Source organism: Talpa europaea (assembly GCF_964194135.1).
Source record: "Talpa europaea genome assembly, chromosome: 3".
In the NCBI taxonomy this organism is placed as follows: domain Eukaryota; kingdom Metazoa; phylum Chordata; class Mammalia; order Eulipotyphla; family Talpidae; genus Talpa; species Talpa europaea.
The window spans coordinates 17,676,290-17,696,055 of NC_140069.1; the positions used below are offsets into that span (position 1 = coordinate 17,676,290).

Below are 19,766 nucleotides of genomic sequence, written 5' to 3' on the forward strand. Positions count from 1 at the left end.
CCAATTCTTGTATGCACAAATAAATAAATCTTTTAAAGAATAAACTCACATACATAGTACACAAAAAACCAAAGTTGAAACTCAAACATTCTGGCTCTAGAGTCTGCTCTTCCAATAAGAACGATGAGTGAGCAATTTAAAAAGAACTTTGACCTGTGGTGCTCTCGAATCTACTCTCACATGTGATATTTTCTCCTTCTTATTCCTCTAGTATTAATAGATATTGAAATAAAACCACTGTAATTTTTTTAGGATTTGTAGAGCTACCAGGTTTGGTAGGAGTAGTAGTGCCAATGTATAATCTTAATTTACAGACAGGAATCCCAACACAGATAAAGCAGAGCCCCCACCCTGTCAGGAAACCATAAACTTACTGTGCCAGGGACAGAGAGCTCCTTAGCACTGTCTTTGGGTGAAGGTCAGTCCCAGCCTGCTAATGTGCTTCCTGGAGTTTGTTTGTTTATTTTTAATTTTCATGATTCCAATAGATTATGTGTTATATTTTTACTAGGGTATTTCCTGGGTATTATTTGACCTTTAAGCATCCTGATAAATCCCTTTTTTTTTTTTTTTTTTTTGGTCAATATGATGGAACTTTGTAATCATAACCATTTTCTGGTTGAATTTTGACTTTGAGTTTTTCTCATTGGATCATATTTTGTTACACATATTAATATCTTTCAATTTTGTTTTCACAAAATAGGAACACTTTTTTTTCTGTTGGATTTTCAGTCATCATTCCACAGGTCCCATAAAGGGATTAAGTTATTCAATACAAAAACTATTACAGTCCCAAAGGGATTAACACATGCATTTAACCATGCTACCCACCTGTTTATAACCTTGCAATTGCTTCCCTTAACCTATGTCAAAATCTTCCTCCTCATCATAGTCTACAAAGTTCTAGATGACCCTCTAGCCTTCCTCTTACTTATTCTTCTAAAGCCACAGTGGCCTCTTTTCAGTGTGTCAGACATGCTAGAATGTGCTTTCTTTCCCCCTTCTAGCTCCTCTAGGCAAGGATAGTTTGTTTTCATCCCTGGGTTTCATTCCTCAGAAAGGCCTTCCTGACTGGCCTCTGCAGTCATTCCACACTATCGCCATCCTATTCTTTTCATTTTCAGTACATCTCACTCTTTATACTTAGATATTTGTTTTTAGCCTAATGTGAAACTTGTTATTCCTGAATAGACCTGAACAACTATGGAGAAGAACTGTCTTTCATTCATCAGTGTGTACTCGGTACCTGGCAAAGTAATAAGTAATTTCACAGAGCATTTATTTAGAGCCTTACAAAGCATTTATAGTTAAAGAAAGTGTACCTTATTCTAAAGCATTTGTGTACCTTTCCTTTGATCTTCCTTAGTTGAATGTTTGCCCTAACTCAACAGTCACTGTTCTGTCTTTTATATCAGAAAATGCTGATTTTCAACAAGTTCTCCTGGTTTATGCCTTTTGAACACACATGCACATAGATACACACTTACACATTTTTATTTATTTATTTATTTATTTATTTTTTTAAAGAGCAATTATAATTTTTTAAAAAGATTTATTTATTTATACAAGCACTGGGCAGTCAGAAGCGCGGGGGGGGGGTGGGGTGGCGAGAGAATTCACCAGAGTCAGAGCGGGGAACAGAACAGGTAGACTGACAAATACACTGCTGAGGGGAGCAGCGGGCACGGCAGGAGAGGTCTGCTGTGCCACCGGGGAGGCCCTTTACACATTTTTTAAAATGAATATGGCTGTATAGTACTTACTATGCTCCTTACACCCAAAAGGCACTCCATGTGTTGTGTGCTCATGTGTCTTTATAGATAGAATTTGTTTAGTAAAATCTTATATTTTTAATGCGTCTTTTTTTACTACATTACATAGGTCACTCCACCATATTTTATTGGGGCTAAATGTAATGGTAGGGACATTGTAATCAGTTAGGTAGATTTTCTTTTAATATACATAAAATATGTACAAAGCACTTCTGAATGAGAAATTATAATACAGTAAAAAAAATCAGAACTTACTTGAAATAAACAAAAAGTGAAAAGTCTATTGATGCAATCAGGTGTAAAATGTATGACTACTTAAAAAATATCAAACATATTATAACCCAATCAAGGTAAAATGAACAAGGCAGATCTTTCCATAATAAAGCAAACCAACCAGTTTTAATGAGAATCAGCTGGAGTGTGTGTGCATATGCATGTGCATGTGTGTATCTGTCACTGCTAATATAACAAAAGGGAACATCACCTTCTTTATATAGAACTGAAAATGCCAGTTAATTACATTCCAATTTCTAGGTGTTGAGAATATTACATTTCATTCTACCTATTACATTACAGGAGATAAAATTCAGGTGCTTAAAGACTTTTTTTTTAAAGCCCTTGAGAATGCTAGGTTTCCAATGACTGTTTTCTTCTTCTCCAGGAGAGCACACAGCTGCTACAAATGCCGTCAGTGCAGTTTCACAGCTGCTGATACTCAGTCACTACTGGAGCATTTCAACACTGTTCACTGTCAGGAACAGGATGTCACTACAGCCAACGGTGAGGAGGAAGGTCATGCTGTATCCACCATTAAGGAAGAGCCCAAAATTGACCTCAAGGTCTACAGTCTGCTCAATCCAGACTCTAAAATGGGAGAGCCAGTTTCTGAGAGTGTGGTGAAGAGGGAGAAACTGGAAGATAAGGATGGGCTGAAAGAAAAAGTTTGGACTGAGAGTTCAAGTGATGACCTTCGCAACATGACTTGGAGAGGGGCAGACATCCTACGGGGCAGTCCATCTTATACTCAAGCAAGCCTGGGGCTTCTGACGCCCGTGTCCGGCACCCAAGAGCAGACAAAGACTCTACGGGATAGCCCCAATGTAGAAGCTGCCCATCTGGCGAGACCTATCTATGGCTTGGCTGTGGAGACCAAGGGATTCCTGCAGGGGGTGCCAACTGGCGGAGAGAAGTCCGGGGCCCTCACCCAGCAGTATCCTGCATCCGGGGAAAACAAGTCCAAGGATGAATCCCAGTCCCTGTTACGGGTAGGAAAGTTTACTTCTTAAATAATTCATGTATCTTGAAGGGATAGTGGGGAAACACATATTCCCTAGATTTAGCATCATGTCATATGATATGAAACTAAATGATCTGTATTAGTCTGGGATTATTTGTAAAGCTAAGTGGCAGAAGGTGGCTCTTGTGTGTTTGAATGAACTCGGCACATGTTTAATATGGGGGCTGCGGGTGGGGGAAGGCCCTTGTTGTTCATTCCTCCTAGTTCAGACAGCATGTAGGCTAAGCATTCTTGGTGATTATATCAATACCAAACGACTGGGCAGCACTTGGAGAAAGGTTCAGAATTCCAGAAGGACACATGCCTGTTACATTAAAATAGCAAAATTACTTTAAATTTTAAGGTGGTATGACCCAGTTGATGGTTCATAAGGATATCAGCAGAGATTTAAATCACTAAGAATGCAAATCCCTTGGTGAGATGTTAAGAAAAGCAGAGTTTTAAAAGCTGTAGTTAAAAAATATGATTTCATATGAATAACAGTGCTTATTGTTTAGTTTCCATGAACAGGGAAAAAGTGAGAAACATATATGGAGATGGTATGAGGAGCATCCACAGAAGAGAACCATGCCCTCTGTGTAGCAGTGTTTTTTAGGGTTAAAGACACAGTCCCATGTGAAAAAATAAAACTAAACCTCCAGTAAGCTCCTGGATGGTTCTCTCCTTGCCAGCTCAAGAAATTGTCAAGAAATACTTCAGATTTTCAAAATTCAGAAGCTCCCAATAAGTGATGCTTGCTTTTTGCCTAAGGCTCCACTGCTTTGACATTTCACCTTGACTCAGAAAGTTTTGAGCTTCCTGGATGATTTTGAAGCTTTGTTCGTACACAGAAGGTTGGATCAGAAACCAGCTAACCTTTACAAAAGAACCAGTTAGGAAATCTCATTCAGCCAGCCCTGTGCTTTGACCTGCAGGTCAGAGACCACTGAGGTCTCTCTCAGTGTATTCTGGGGAGAAAACTCTCTCCTTCCAGTGTCTGCTTGGCAACTCTGCTTTCATTTCCTTCAGATTCTCTGAAGCCTCTCTGCGCTTCACAGGTATTCTCCAGTGGAGTTGAGAAATGCCCTTTAGAGGTGCACAGTTAATTATAAAAGCGGTTACCTTTCCCTTCTGCATCATGCCCTGGAGCAAAGAGAAGGGCTTGAATGCAGAAGAGGCTATGCCCCCTGTGTGGTGAGAAACAAAGAAACCTTGGGGGCAGGGAAGGAGCAAGTTTATAAGTAACTTTGGAAAGAAAAATAATAGTTTGTGTGTCCTTTAAAAGAGAGGGGGTTCTGGGAGCTGCTTGTAGATAAACATATATGGAGCTGCATTCTTATAATTTACATTATTTCTTAGCATGCCAGGACTTCTGATCTCAAGTGGCTCTTAAGCATTCTGGTTATAAGGCAAGAATAAAATGTCCTGTGTTTTTAAATATTTCATATCTCTCTTGAGAGTGTGGTGTAATTGGATGCTTTACATCTGTATTGCTGGCATTCCCCACCCTTACTTATTCCCCCCACTTAAAATCGCTTTCATCTGGGACATCCTCACTTGATACCAAATTGAGTCATTTAGGCTGTTTCTAGAATATAACCTTTTCTGCCACCATATGTCTGCACTAAGTATTTGGAATGATATTTAATTAACTGGTAAAATCTATAATCTGAGCCTGATGGTGACGTTCTTTGAGCAGGCTGGGATAATACTTTTCTAAAAATTTGTTTTTCTCAATTTCCCCACTTCCTTAATTCCTTGACTTCGAGTTTCTGTTGCATCATTTCAACTGTCTTTTCAGTTCCTCCACATTAGTTGCTGAAGTAAGAAATCTTCAGTGAGAGACTACTTACCCATGTTCTACAAATAGTCACATTCCTAACGGTAGTATTGTAATCCTATCATCTACTGAATTTTGAAAGCTGACAGAATTTAACAAATTTGTACTTCTATATCCATAAAAGAGTGTTGGGTTGTTCTGCTGTGATTTTAGTAAAGTTTGAATCTTTAAAATTCATTTTCATTGTCTTTGGATAGTATACTTAGAAATCACCATTTTATTAAATATTTGGACTAGGAGCTGTAGCTAATTTAATTTAGGATGAAATATTTAGTGCATTAACTGAATCAAAAATATTTAATAGCTCATCACCTTTTTAAGATAAATGAGAGAAATGAGAAGCAGAGCCCATCCTAGTGTTATATTAGGCAAGAATCCTGCTTTGGTGGTAGAGGTTGGTATTGCTAAGTTATCATGGCAAATGCACACTGTTGGGTCATTCTTCTGCTATCCGACAATACCCAGCTGAATATTGAGTAAATACTTATTGTCATTTGTAATAAAGGCAAAAACAATGTACTTTAATTTTCTGGTGGTGGATGTCTAACTAGTAGTGAAGACGTCCTATAAAAATTTATAAATACATAATAGAAAAATGCAAATATAATTTACATGTTTTAAGTGAAAATATGGTGGTCTATGTAAATATATACTTACAAAGGTAATATTTACATCTGAGTTTAAACAGTAGCATGGAGCTTGAGATTGTTTTCCAGTATGCTATGCTGATTTAGAAATAGTAAACAATTGAAGAAATGGAAAGTAGGTTTAAAAATGATATTTTTATTAAATGTTACAAACATTATAGTATTAATAGAAAAAGTATATAAATATACGTCTACATATATTTTCTGCTGCTGAAGAAAAACCTGACTATCATTTTTTACTATGGTATACAATGATACTAAGAATTAAGTATGGGGAATTTGTTCAGCAGGAAAATGTTAATTTAACATAGTTCAACACTGTGGTAAATAATGGAAACATTTTTAAAGGTAGGCTGGATGTAGTGAAGGTCACTCACGCCACAAAAACACATAATTATAGTGTTGCTTTTAGAATATTGTTCTTCTGATACAGGTTTTATACTAGTTTTAGTTATGAAATTTTTCTGTATTCAGTGAAATGAGGAAGGAAAGAGTCAAATAAAAGAGCTAAAATTTCTAAATATTCTCTTCATTAGTTCTTTTCATTTCTTTTTTCTTTTGCATAAGCGAGTGTTTGGCTTTTTGTTTTGTGTTCAATAGCAGATCCTTTCTGTGTTCACATAGTGAATGCTTTTATATTTTCCTAGTTACTAGCATGGAATGATTTTGTTATAAAAATTGTAAATAGTGTATGTGACCTGAGTTGGCCATTGTGTTTTGAATGTGTCAGGAAGTTCATGAACATGAGCTTTGCCTTATAAACTGCTTTATGAAAATTAGGTTTTCTGTTGTATAGGAAGTACACAATATTTATGAAATAATTGGATTTTTCTTTTATGGCTAAGAAGAAATGTTAAAGCCTTTAGATTCTTAGCTGGATAGAGTCAAGTTTATATAAAATTTTTAATTGTTACTCTTAAAATTTGTAGATTTTATAAAACATGTATAAGTTCCAGTAATGTTCTTGAAAACCCAGAGTTTTCATTTATACTTGAAATTACCTCTGTGAAGAACTGAACATATTTAACATTGCAGGTACTTAAAGCCACAATTAATTGGTTTTACATATTCAAATAGATGTTTCTCCCTCATTTCAAACTAAGCAAAGTCAGGTAGTCAGAGGTAGTATAATCCGAGATCCTTCTGACCAGTTTCTCTTTTAATGTATATTTCCACAAAAGTACTTATTAATTTTGTACTTAGACTTTTATGCGAATGCAGCTATATGAAAGTTACTATTTCCTGGATAAGAAATCCTGGTTTCATTCTTGTAATTGACCCTTAAATTGTTTTTTTTTTTTTTAATTTAGAAAGTTTTGTTTTCTGATAGCCACATGAATAAGGGAAAAATATGTCATTAAATTCCACAACGATTTGCCAATATCAAGTGCATTTTTTTATTTGTTAGTGAAACTCAGACATATAATTAAGTATAGTTGGTAAATCTTTTGGGGAGGTTATGACAAGTCAACATTCCACTAAACTTGGTGTCATTTGTCAGAATAGAATCTCACAGACAGATAATTTGATGCACATTTTTCCTAGGTTCAAAAGCTAGTCAGCAACCTATTTTGTTAATGCATCTAGGGGGGAAAGAAATATTTTTGAGATGATATCAGTTTTTGTTGTAAATTTTATTTCGCTAGGTTTATCCGGTTGAGCGTGTATATTTTGCACTGCTTGAGTTGGAAGTTGATGCTCAGCCATGGACTGTGGGAGTTGAGTTCCAAGTTGAGTCACTGACCTTCAAAGGAAGGGTTCCCAGTTCCTCTGATCATCTCTCCCTTTGAGAGGATGCTAACGCCTGCCCTTCTCACAGGAGTACTGTGCAGCTTAGTTAATTAATGTTTGTGAGGCCATTTGAGATTGTCAGATGCAGGGTTGTTGATAAGTGCAAAGTAGTATGATTATTTGATCATTTTGTAAATGTGATACCAAGACAGTACAAAGCAGATGCTATTCCCTAGCTTCTTTAGCCGTGGTTAAGTTATAGTTTAAAGATTGTTGATACTGGACAGTCTATTGAGATGCAAAAATGTTCTTTTGGGGACAGTCTATTGGCAGCGAAACAGACATTCAAACAAGTGACAGTGTTGAATGCCTTTTACAAATGCTGACCAAAGACTGCAGAACTTTTTTTTTTAAAGATGATCTCAAGTGAAATGTCTGATACTGTTTTGCTTCATGTATAATTAAAATAACTTTCAGTTATCATAGAGGTTGTTAATGTTGGCTTAACATGTTTATGTGTGTCACTATTTTCTTGACCATTGTTACATATTTACATGCCAGAGATCAGAGACCAGATTCTACCAGGAAAGAAGGCAAGTGCCACCTCCCTAATCACGGGGCATGAGACAGTGCTTTTCAGGCCTTGTAGACAGTTTCTCTTTAACTATTTTTTTAAAAAAAATATTTATTTATTTATATAAGCACTGGGTACAGTCAGAAGCGCGAGAGAGCGAGAGAATTCACCAGAACGGGGAACAGAATAGTCAGACTCACGAAATACACTGCTGAGGGGAGCAGGGGGTGCGGCAGGAGGGGTCTGCGTGCCATGTGGGACCCTCACCGGCGGCCCGGGGGATGAAACTGGCACTGCAGAGGCTGCAGGCAGCTTCGCAGCCCAGCGCTCAACTGCTGCGCCACCTGGAAGGCCCTCTTTAACTAACTATTGATATTTGATTTGCTTAAGAATAAATTATTAGAAACTACTTACTATACCTAGAGATTAACAAACCTTTGTACATCTTTGTGCTTCTTCCTTACCTGGATAGATTTATTTTGTCACCTTTTAGAAAAGGGTCTGATTTAAATCCAAATACATTTTAAGTTTATTTTAAAAATCTAATTCCTCCACTGAGTTATATGTAATAGTAAATGTGATCAATTTAATGGTCAATACTAAATAAAATCTAAATTGATTGCTTTCCTCCCCTTTATTCATTTTCATCTTTTAAACTGGTGGAATATTTTGACAGCAGAGCACAACTAAAAGCAATCTGATACATATGTGAGTTTGGTTTGAATATTGGGGTTTTCTTTTTTTTTATTTATATCTTTTACATCATTGGGTATTCCCTGTAAAATTCCCACCACCAATTCTATTCCAATTTCTTTTTTATATGTGGCTCCACTAGTCCAAATATTTTTTAAAAGCACATTTTTTTTTTCTTTGTCATAACCTAGGCTTTTGTGAAGTCTGGCGTAGTTCTGTGACCCAGGTTTCTAAGGCACGAAAAGCAGATGTATCTTGAGTGAATTGGACTATAAGTTTGTAGTTACTGTGAAATGGTATCCTTCAGCACAGTATCTGTTAATTATTTCCTGTATAACTATCTTTTTCTTGACTTCCTTTTTTTTCACAGACTGCATGAGTCAGGAGATAACAGGGCCCCAAAAGTAACCCATTGTTGAGTGTTCTTAGTTGTTGGAAGTGAAAAGTATACAGACAGCGTCCCAGGTTTCAGTAGCATAGATGCAGAATGTTTCAAAAGTGTGTCAGCCATGAGCTACATAGTATTGATGTGAACCTAGTATTTTTCTGGTAAACTCTAATCCATGGAAGGATTTTACAGAAGTGTAGATTACCAAATATATCACTTTTTTTTTAATCTGGAATTTTTATGTACTTCTTTATTTGCTTCCACCCAAAAAGGTACAGTCTCCAGTGTCATTGTATTACTCTCATCTCCCTCCTTTGAGTCTATGAGAGGAATTTCATTAAGTATTTTAAACAAGAACATTGATGATTAAAATGGTTGACCATTTAGCTCAGAGTCTTGGCAAGAAGATATTAGTACACCTACTTGTGTTATTAGTTCAAGTTGATGAGAAGTGCTTTAGTTAAGTTTGAAGTACCTGTTCCCTTCATTTTGGCCAAGCAACATTCTCATTTATAGCTGTTTATAATGAACTCTAATGCAGACACAGTGTGGAACCTACAGTATAACTTTATTTTGATAAAAAACAATCGAAAGACTTTATCTTCTGGTATATTTTTTATGTGTTCTGTGATCAGGAGTGAGGAAAAGGAATCTTGTTTTTATTTTTTTGTAAGTACAGTACAATTGTGATCAATTGAGTGTTTGGCATCATTATTCATGTCAGAACGATCAAATGGCTTTTAAATGTAGTTTTACATTAGCTTGCCTCTTAAAATCATAGTTTCTCAATTTAGATTTAATTTGAGCACATTAATTAGGAAAGAGTTGAACGATTTCATTTCATGCACATCAGCCTACCTGAAATATTATGATTAGGCAGAAAAAGCTAAGAATTGATAAATAATTTTAAGAGGCAAAATACACTTACAATTTTGGTAACACTTAAAAAATGTGTTGTGGTTATGAATCAAGCTATTTTGAGATTTTGAATGCAAGTAGAAAGTTTTTAAAAATAGATTTCTGATTAAAAAACATACTTTGAAGAGTGTGATTTATTGAATTGCGTTTGTCTGTGATGTTACATTTAGTTTACAATTTTGTATTCAAGATTTATACTAAATCATGAAAAAAAGTCTTGGTAAAAACCTCTTCCCCCAAATAATCTATTCTCAGGGAATTAACTTAGTGAATTTAGCAGGTTATGTACTGAGCCAGGTGGCCCAATAATGCCTCATAGCTGTCCAGTTTGAATTCTTGAAAATGACAAAACTACTAGAACAATAGCATGTGAAATCATTCAAAAGTAAAGTATCTAGTTGAAATAGATGGATATTTATGCTTGACTACCTTGTGATGTAGCATTTCAGTTTCTAGGATTATAAATTTACTGCTTTCCCATTCATTTACTACTAGATTCACTCCTTTCGTTCTCACTAACATCCTTTGAGGTTGAAGCTGTTATTATCTCTCTTATTTGATGAAGAAACTGAGGCCTAGAGATTAATGATTTTGCCTCAGGTCACATTTATAATGACATAGACATTGCCTTTCCTCCCTTAACTTTTGATGATTTGTTAGTAAATGTTTGTATGACTTTTTACAGTTTCAATAATCGGATCTACTTCATCTGAATTAAATCATTAATTTGAAGAAAGTTGGAAGTTTTTAAAATGTGAATTTTCTGGCAGAACTTTCTATGGTCCACAAATTAATTATCCACTTAACATGCTTTTTAAAACCTTTATGTTATAATAATATACATAATATGGTTTATTTTTTACAACCAAATTGAAATTTAGAACTTGCCTCAGATTCATATATGATTTAAACATTTCTGAAGAATCCAAAATATGGTCTAATTATTCCTTAGTACTATGCCCAGGTTATATTTGGGCTTGGATGTGGGTATAGGCCACCTTTAAAAAACTGTCTGGCTGTGACTCAAGCTTGACTGGATTTTATTTTCCGGTAAAATGACATTTCATATTTTTTTTTTTACTCTTCCTTGTGATATAGTGGAAAGCGCACTGCATTGGAGGAAAGGAAGCTTTGTGTTCTAGACTCACTTTGTGACTAACTAGCTATGTGACCCTGAGTGAGTCACTCAATCCTTATGCACTGTTTCCTCCTTTGGAAAATTAGGGAGACTGAAGTATAAAATTGCTTATCTCTTTAAAATTCCAAATTCCGGGGCCAAATAAATTTTTGACGAAACTTGGATCTGCGAAGTGATGCCTGAGGCGACTTTAATATAAAAATCTTAGGTTTCAGACTTCGTCATGCTGGTATCCAAAGAGATATCACACATTTGATGTATAAGTTCTTAAAAATCAGATTTTCCTCTAATGACTGAGAAACCATGAATTCTAAACTATTGTAACAATAGGGTCTGAAAATTTCAACACTTCTTTGTGCTTATATTCTAGAAGAAAGCTTATTCTTTGAAAATAACTTTGTTTCAAAGAATCATGTTATTAAGGGGCTGCTTATGAATGATGATAAATGGAAGTAAGCACAATGAAAAATGAAATAATTTGAGTGAGAATATGACATGCTTTTAAAGTTTGTTTCCTCAGTCTTTTGGCATTGAGCGATGATGCCTGTTTTGTTCACAGTCAGATGTTCAAATCAGAACTTTGGATGCAGAAACTAATTTTAGTAGGTGGGGTGCAAATTTCTTATGAGTCCATGAATAGACTCTAATCCCAGCTGTTTCATTACAATTATAAAAATAAAATTGGCTGTGAATCATTCAAACTCTATTTAATGGAAGTGAATAATTCAGTTTCATCCCACTGAAATCTTTAAACTGTAAACCTCTCTTAGATTCTTAATGTTCCTTCAGCATTAATATGACATTATTCTTATATGAGTTATTTGATGTATGGGAGGTCATGATGAAAGTGACCATATTTCCATTCAGTTCCTGTGGATTTTAGGAAAGGAGATGGCTTTAGGTTGACTCTGGGACAAAACAAAGAAATTGGGAAGAGTGCATGAAAAGAGAAAAAGATGTTAAGTTGGTATTTTTTGGCATTTTCTTTCTTTTAAAAATGCATAAATTCATCATAGACATTTTAGAAAATGCAGATAAACAGAAAGAAGAAAATGGCTACTCAACACTTTAATATGTCCTTCCCTGGACATACACACACATACACTCACACAAACACTCACAAATATACACATGGACATACAAAAATAGATATATATGTTGATTATAAAATAGCCTTCAGTTTCACTTGATAAAATTGTAAATATTTCTTCATTACATTTATTGATAGAACATTTCATTATATATTACACTAGAAAAGGTGATTTTTGGCTCCCTATTGTTGGACTTTTTAGTTATTTCCAATTTTTGTTATAAATGTGCTATATTGAATTGCCTTGTATCTAAATAGTTGAATCTTCCTTGCACGTTTAATTTTTTTTTTTAAGATTTATTATTTATACAAGAACTGGGGTATAGGTCAGAGGCACGGGAGGGTGAGAGAATTCACCAGAGACAGAGTGGGTAGCAGAACAGGCAGACGGACCAAAGACACTGCTGAGGGGAGCAGTGGCTGAGGCAGGAGAGGTCTGCCTCACCATGTGGGTATCTCCCTGGCCGGCTGGGAAGCGAACCCATGCTGTAGAGGCTATGGAGAGCTTCACAGAGTGGCGCTCAACCCGCTGCGCTACCGGGGAGGCCCCTGCACTTTTAAATTGTTAGATTTAGTTTTTTATAATCAGATTATTCTGTGGGATATCCTAGTACTGGATTTCATAAGCAAGTATATGTCATTTAACAGGTTGTGTATATATACTCTGGAAACAGGAAAAAGGCATCAGGTCTTGAATTTCATTTGTTAGAATTGCCTCGAAGAAGTAGTTAAGAAAATGAAGTCCTAACATTAAAAAAAAAAAAAAATTACTATGGGGAAAGATGATGTGCTTCAAATAATATGCGTTTCTAAATCCTCAACATAGAATCAGTCAGGTATCCATTTTACTTTCATTGTTGAAAGATAGATTACTTGGTCACTTTGATATTAAAAAAGTACTTAAACAGTATAATTGACTAAAATGAGCATTACAAGACATATATTTTACAAGATATACATACCAAACACACACACACACACACACACCTATATCCAGGAAGATTCATAATGTATTTTAGCAATCACATAAAATAGTTGCAAAGAGCTAATAATTGGCACATAAGCTCTATTTGGAAATAACTGAATTTTTAAAGATTTGCTCAAAGTCAATTACATGGTTTATTATAAGACACAAATGAAAATCAGGAGTTAAAGGGAAGTATAGAAAACCTTTCTAAACCTCATCTCTCTTCATTTGCTTTTCTAAGCATCTTAATGTTACATGCAAATCCTTTGATAGGACTAAAGATTAGCTGTATTTATAGTCATGAAATGACAACAAAATACTCCTTTGTTTAAGGCATTTGATTTCATATTTGGGTAGATCTAAATTTAAATAAATTATGCTTATCTGGGTTCAGGATTTCAAAGAACTAATGGCACTAGACCAAACTAACCTAGAATTGGAATTGAAGCAATATAATTAAAAGTAAAAGATAGTTTTGTAGAATCATTCCCTGATAAACTGGTCTCTAACTGCTTTTTGTCCAATAAATTATAGCTTAGCACCTACTAGGTTTTAGGACCCATGAAAGAGCCTATAAAGCATATAAATAGGAGTAAGTCAAGGTTATTTTACTCAAGTGGTGTAGAATCATGTACAGGTAATATGAAAGATATATAGATAACAATAATACAAATAAGACATCATAAATAGGACACAGCGAGAAGAGAGAAGTCTTTGGATGTAATAGAAGAACAGATCACATATAGCTGATTCAGTTGTTAAAGAATTTTTTGAGCTGGTTTTTATAAATAGACTAGGTTTTCAGTAGGTGAATATGACAGTATGCAATTGCAAGCTATGTGGAGAGATCAATGTGAATTTAAGACATTTTCAGGATACAGATAATAGAAGTTTGATTGAAGTGTATGTGCAGAGTAGTGTGGGGAACTAAGATGATGTGTAAGTTAGGAGAATTTCCTTAAATGTGTTTTAAAAAAAATTTATTTCAGAATAAAATGGGGAATCTTCACAGGATTTGGAAGTAAGGATAACTTGATGAAACTTTTAATAAAGTTAATGCCATTTTACATAGGCGGGGGTAGACACAGTTGAAATAAGCGAGGTCAATTAGAAGGCTAAATTTTTTACCCTATGAGTAAAATAGTCTACATTAAGTCTATGTTAAGAGTCTACAAAGAGTCTTCATTAAAATAGTGGAAATTAGAAATGATTTCCATGGATATGTTAGATGTGGAATCTTTAAGAGTTAGCAAAATTTACATGTGTGAGTGTCCAAGAGGAAGGAGATTATGATGAAGGAGGCCTTGGGTGAATTATTGGAAGAGGAGACTAACAACAGCAAACATTTGATAATCATTAATGATGGGCCAAGTTCTGTTCATTATTTGTAGTTACTTATTTAATCTTTACAGTCACTCCATGGCCAGATGTTATCCTTAACTCCCTTTTACAGAGGAAGTAGAGCCTCACAGATGTTGATTCATTTGCCCAATGTCACCCAGCTAGTAACTGACTGAACCAAGCTAGAGTGTGTTGATGTAGTCTGACTTCGAAGTCCACGCTAATTCCTATATTGCTTTTGATATAAATGATAGTGTCTTTAGTGAAAGTCTAGAGTCCACTGTTTTGTGAGTATAAAATAACAAAGCTGTTTTCATACCTACAAAATTTGCAAGATACTCAGATCTAAGTATCTAGTGTATAGCAGGAGATGACATCTCTCCCAGGGAATAGAGGAGTTGGACTGACATATATTAATTGACAGTCTTTGATTTTTGAGTATATTTTAAAGCTGAATTTTTACAAAATATCCTTGAGTATGTGTCAACATGGATAGCTATGGACACTAATTTGCAAACCAGTAGGGGAGACAATGTTTAGGAAAATGATTCCAGTATAAGAAAAAAAGAGTGTTAAGATCTATGGCATGCAACAAACAAGATATCTTGTATTTTTTTAATTAAAAATTTTTTAAAGTAGAAAATGACTCATCTTAATTCAGCCATAAGGAAGGAGGAGATTGGAGGAGATTGCTTATCAGTTGGTATTGGGATGTGGTTTGATTAGTTGGGTATAGGTGGGGTAGCAGATTATTGGGGTACGAGCAACAGACTAAAAAGAAAGAAGTTTGGAAAGCTTGAGGAGTAATCAAAATGCAAAAGTCTAGAGTGATGTGAAGCAGAATCCAGCTAAAAGAATAGTATAGAGAGTAAGTTATACCCTAACTTGAAAATAACTACAGTGAATATTTACTCTCTAGTGTGAAAGTTACCGTTTTGACAATTATAAGATCAAATTTAAGATCCCCTATGTATGGCAAAAATCTTTTGTTGATGGATGGAATTCAGAAATTCAAAGAAACATGCCTCAAGGGTCTTATTATTTACACACTAAACCCAAAGGAAAGTAAGTTTTAGAACAGAATTAAGCGTTGATATCAAAGTCAGAAATAAGTTTAATAATTTCTTTAATTAGTGTAAATTAGCTTTAGAAAGTTACTTTAACACATGTTTTATGTAAATATATATTATGTGTACATATTATTTTTTATTCAAGTATAAATTAGAAATAATGGTACTTTTGGCCACTGCATAATTATGATCAAAAGAAATACAGATGAAAAATATTCTTGAATACCTGTTTAAAGATATATGCCATATTATATATATATTTTACCAATTCTATAGATTTATTATGTTTAAGATATGTTATATTTTAGTTTTATGTATTGGTGTTCTGATTTATTCACTAATCGTTTTTTTAGACAATCTGTTGGCTCATTTTCATGCCCTATTTAATGTCTTATTTTGTCATTGAGAAGAAAGGGAAACCCTTTCCTAAGATACATCACCTGTTGTTTAATGGCTAAAACTGTTATGTATCTTAATACTGTATTGCATTAAGTCATTTTAAAAGCATTGCTTTCCCTTTTGTTTAAAATTCCTCCAGTCCCTGGGATATTGGTAGGGGGTTAATGGAAGCCTTGATTAAAATCTTCCAAGCTTCAGGGCTTTCAGTTCCTGTAAACAATTTGGATCTGAGAGATAGACTTATTACTCTTTTTTTTTTTTTACTAGTGTATTTACTAATTTACTCTTAAGAAAAATCAAAAGTTTTCCTTTTCATTTTTGTTGTAAGTACAAATTAAAATAGATTAAAAAAGTAACCATAGTCCATTTATTGTGCTGTGATCACAGATTTTATGGTACTTCTATCAAAAATTCTCTGTAGAAACAGCATAATCATTTAAAAATAAAAGAGCCATCTTCTGCTCTTTTCCATTATTTAAAAGAAGCCTTTTAAGTTTTATATCTAGGCTGCTTTCAAGTGGTTCTTTCCAAACTTGCAGAACTGTGAACTCTAGTCATGCCTTAATCAATCTCACTTGCTTCATAATAGCTCACCAAACTGTAGGTGGATAAAAGTCTCTGAAATAGGTAAAAGTCATGATACATCTGAGGTTTGCACTTAGACTCATAAACTTAGATTCATTCATTATCCATCCTCATGATCATTCTACTGCTCTGCCTTTCTATGTTTATACACAAGGAGGGCAAAATAGTCATGTTCACTCAAAACTCTTCATTTGTAATGAATCAGATGAGCTTCAAACACAGTGGTTTAGATTTCATGGATTGCATCGGCACCTGTAGTTTCCAGTCTTTATGATTTTAATGTAAGAGTTTCACTGCAATGTTAGAATTTTTTGTAATATTTCCTGGGCATGAAATTGATAAATCAAGATTCTTTAAAATACATGTGTGTGCATGTGTGTGTGTGTGTTTGAAATTTCTCTTCTGAAAGCAAGGGGCATTTGGACAAGTTTGGGACATCATAGAGTAAAGATATGAGAGGAACAGCAATACCAGATCTTATCCATTTGTGACTTTTTTCTCTTTTAATAGATTGTGAGTTTCTGAGAGAGAATTATATCAGTTTTATATTTCTATTTCTTACTTCCTGTCGTTTCTTGAATCAATATAGTTTTAATTGAATACAATACTTTGAGGATTTATAACTTTCAAAATTTGAAAAGCTACATATTAATTTCTGTACAGAACTACAATACTGCTTGTATATATTTTTACCATCATTAAATTTATAAATGCAAAGTTAATATTTTAATTACTCTTAAGGACTAAAGGATTAGATATTACTTACTGGAAATAAAACAGAGCAACTTGGGATTCATGTGAAAATGAAAGAAATATTCAAGCTTTACTGAACCATTTCTGAGTCTGAATTTTCTTCTCAGTTAGCTGGTGATAAAGAGATTTCTCAAGGATCACAGACTTTTTTGATATAGGGATCTAGAGAAGCAATCTGCCAATGTGTTTCTAGGTTTAAAAGCATTCCAGTAAAACCATAAAGGTTTGTCTAAATTAAGTATCCTAAGTTCATGTTCTCTGTGTAAGTTCCTTTAAAAAAAATTTTAACTCTAGATTCCATTTTGATTGAAATGATCACTGTTTTGTACGGTTAATAGTTTATAGAGCAAAATGCTGAACACTGTTGGATGTGAAATGTGGAAAGATTCATCATACTTCTGCACTGCTCCCTTCTAAAGAAAGGAAACATTTCAGAACATTGGGTACTGGGCTGAAGATAAGAGGAAACATGTTTTATGACCAAGTCAAGGAGTCAAAGGCTTGCAGCCCAGAAAGTGTGATTTGAAGAAGAGAAAGATATTCATAGCTATTATTCCTTGGAGTCAGCATCTGACTTGCTAGAAACAAACCCAGAAAGGAGTTTGAAAGCTTTGTAACTCAGGAATGCGTCTGATGTTTATGCTACAAACCCAGCCTCATCATCTTAATCTCCTTGCTTAGAAGAGTACAGGTTGTATCTTTGGAGTTGAAATCTATGAAGGTAAGCTTTGTTTTTTAACTGGAGTTCTTATTTTCTTGAGCCTTTAGGTAAGTGGTGGCTGGCAGGGCAGGGAGAGGAAAAGGGTATAGCTGTATGCTTAAGAAAACTGGTGAAATAGTCTGGTCTTAGCCCTGATTTGTTGAACTTTGCCTACACAATAGTATCCCTCTGGTACCAGATTCATTGCCTGTCAGGACTGCAGACCATGCAGAGAGTAAGGATTCATGAGGAAATAAAGTCAAGAAAGTCTTTGGCTTTAGTTTTCTCCTATACAGTGAGTTGGTTTGTTCCGGCTGGTTTGCAGACTTAACTCCTTAAGTCATCTAAATGTGTTGTGGTAAAAATCATTTACAGGAAATGAAATTCCACTTGGTTAGTTTTTTTCACTTAAAGGCTAATCTGATTATCTTTAAACATTTGTTCATCTTTTTATTCAGTATTTGAGCTATGCCTATGGAAGACATATGGATTTAAATAGTACTTGGCTTACCATCTGCTGATAAGGGAAAGTGAGAAGCTAAATCAGAGTGGCAGGAAAGTCTATTTCAGTAGAAGCTATTTCGATCTGAAATACTGTAGGCAATCTTACAGAGTATTTTAATTGGGATTATATTGATGTGTGTGAGTAAAAGGGGTGTATTTGCTGATATGTTTCAATTTATATAATCATTACATTTATGTTTCACTTTAGAGTTGCAGGGCTATGCAAAATTTTGATCCCATTAGTCAGAAACTTTTTTTTCTCTAAAATAGCCATTTCTGGGAAAACCTTTTGGATGCATTTATTTTAGAGCAGTGATACATTTTATATTTCATGTCAGTAATTAGAACATAAAACATTAACTTTCCAAGTAAATGAAGTAGAAATTTAAAAACAATTCATTCTTTTAATGCATGCTCTGTTGTTGAATATTTGTGTAGCACAGTACATTTTGAAAATCCAATTTAAGCTGGGAGAGATTAAAAAGAAGGAAAAGAATATTTTTATGATGATGAAATGCTAATATATGGGATTGGAAAGCCTGTAATTGTGCCATAGTTATGTTTCAGTTTGAAATGATAAAAGTGTGGAATTACCCATATAATAAGAATGATATGATGAGATATAGAATTATCTGAATAATTTATGTGTTTATGAATGTGTATATGTGTGTGTGTATATATATATATATATATATGTATGTGTGTGTGTGTATAAATGTAGTTTAACCTGAAGAACAGTTTCATTCTTGTTCTTCAAATTAATTGGTCATTCTTTCATAAAACAAATATCTGGCATGTTACTTTTGATTCAAGTATGATAAGGGTCAATCACATGTCGTTTTTGCCTTCTGTGAGAAGATACAATAAAGGGTACTCCTATCTGTCCAGAATTATGTCAAGCATTTTCTTAGGCATCATCTCAGTTAATCCTTTGCATGACACTGTGATGCTGATTATTTGCATCTCCATTTCAGTGAAGGCACTAAGGTATAGAGAAGTTGCGTAGTTTACCCAAAATAACAGCTGTTAAGATTAAAGAGGCAGAAGTGTAGCATTCGCTCATTGGACTCTGTGCTAAGCATTAAGAAGTACAAGAAAAATAGGCAAAGTCCTTGCCTTTGAACAAAGCAGTAAGTGAAGGCAGTACCTTGGCCTGGGAAGTCCACAAAGACTTACTGGAGAAGATGATACCTCAGCTGAAGTTTGGTTTGATAAATAAAGATAGATCGTGAAGTTCACGCCAAGGAATTGCACTGTGAGCAAAATGCTAGTGTCCCGAACCAATACACCAGTGTGTCTTTGAGCGAGCACTGTACAGTCCCCAATAGCTACACACGTGTGACTGGAGAGCACTTGAAATGCCCCTAATGGACTAAGATG

The 19,766-nt window shown here is 34.6% G+C and overlaps 1 protein-coding gene across 2 annotated transcripts in view; it reads left to right on the forward strand.

Annotated features, from left to right (window-relative positions):
* TRPS1 (transcriptional repressor GATA binding 1) overlaps positions 1-19,766 on the forward strand; it is a gene marked incomplete at both ends in the record, with an annotated part of 194,011 nt that overhangs the window by 30,369 nt on the left and 143,876 nt on the right. For both annotated transcript variants that reach the window (XM_084229455.1, XM_084229456.1), the window contains one exon: positions 2,434-3,037. In XM_084229455.1, the coding sequence (XP_084085581.1) occupies positions 2,434-3,037 (604 nt within the window). The remainder of the gene's footprint in view (positions 1-2,433; positions 3,038-19,766) is intronic.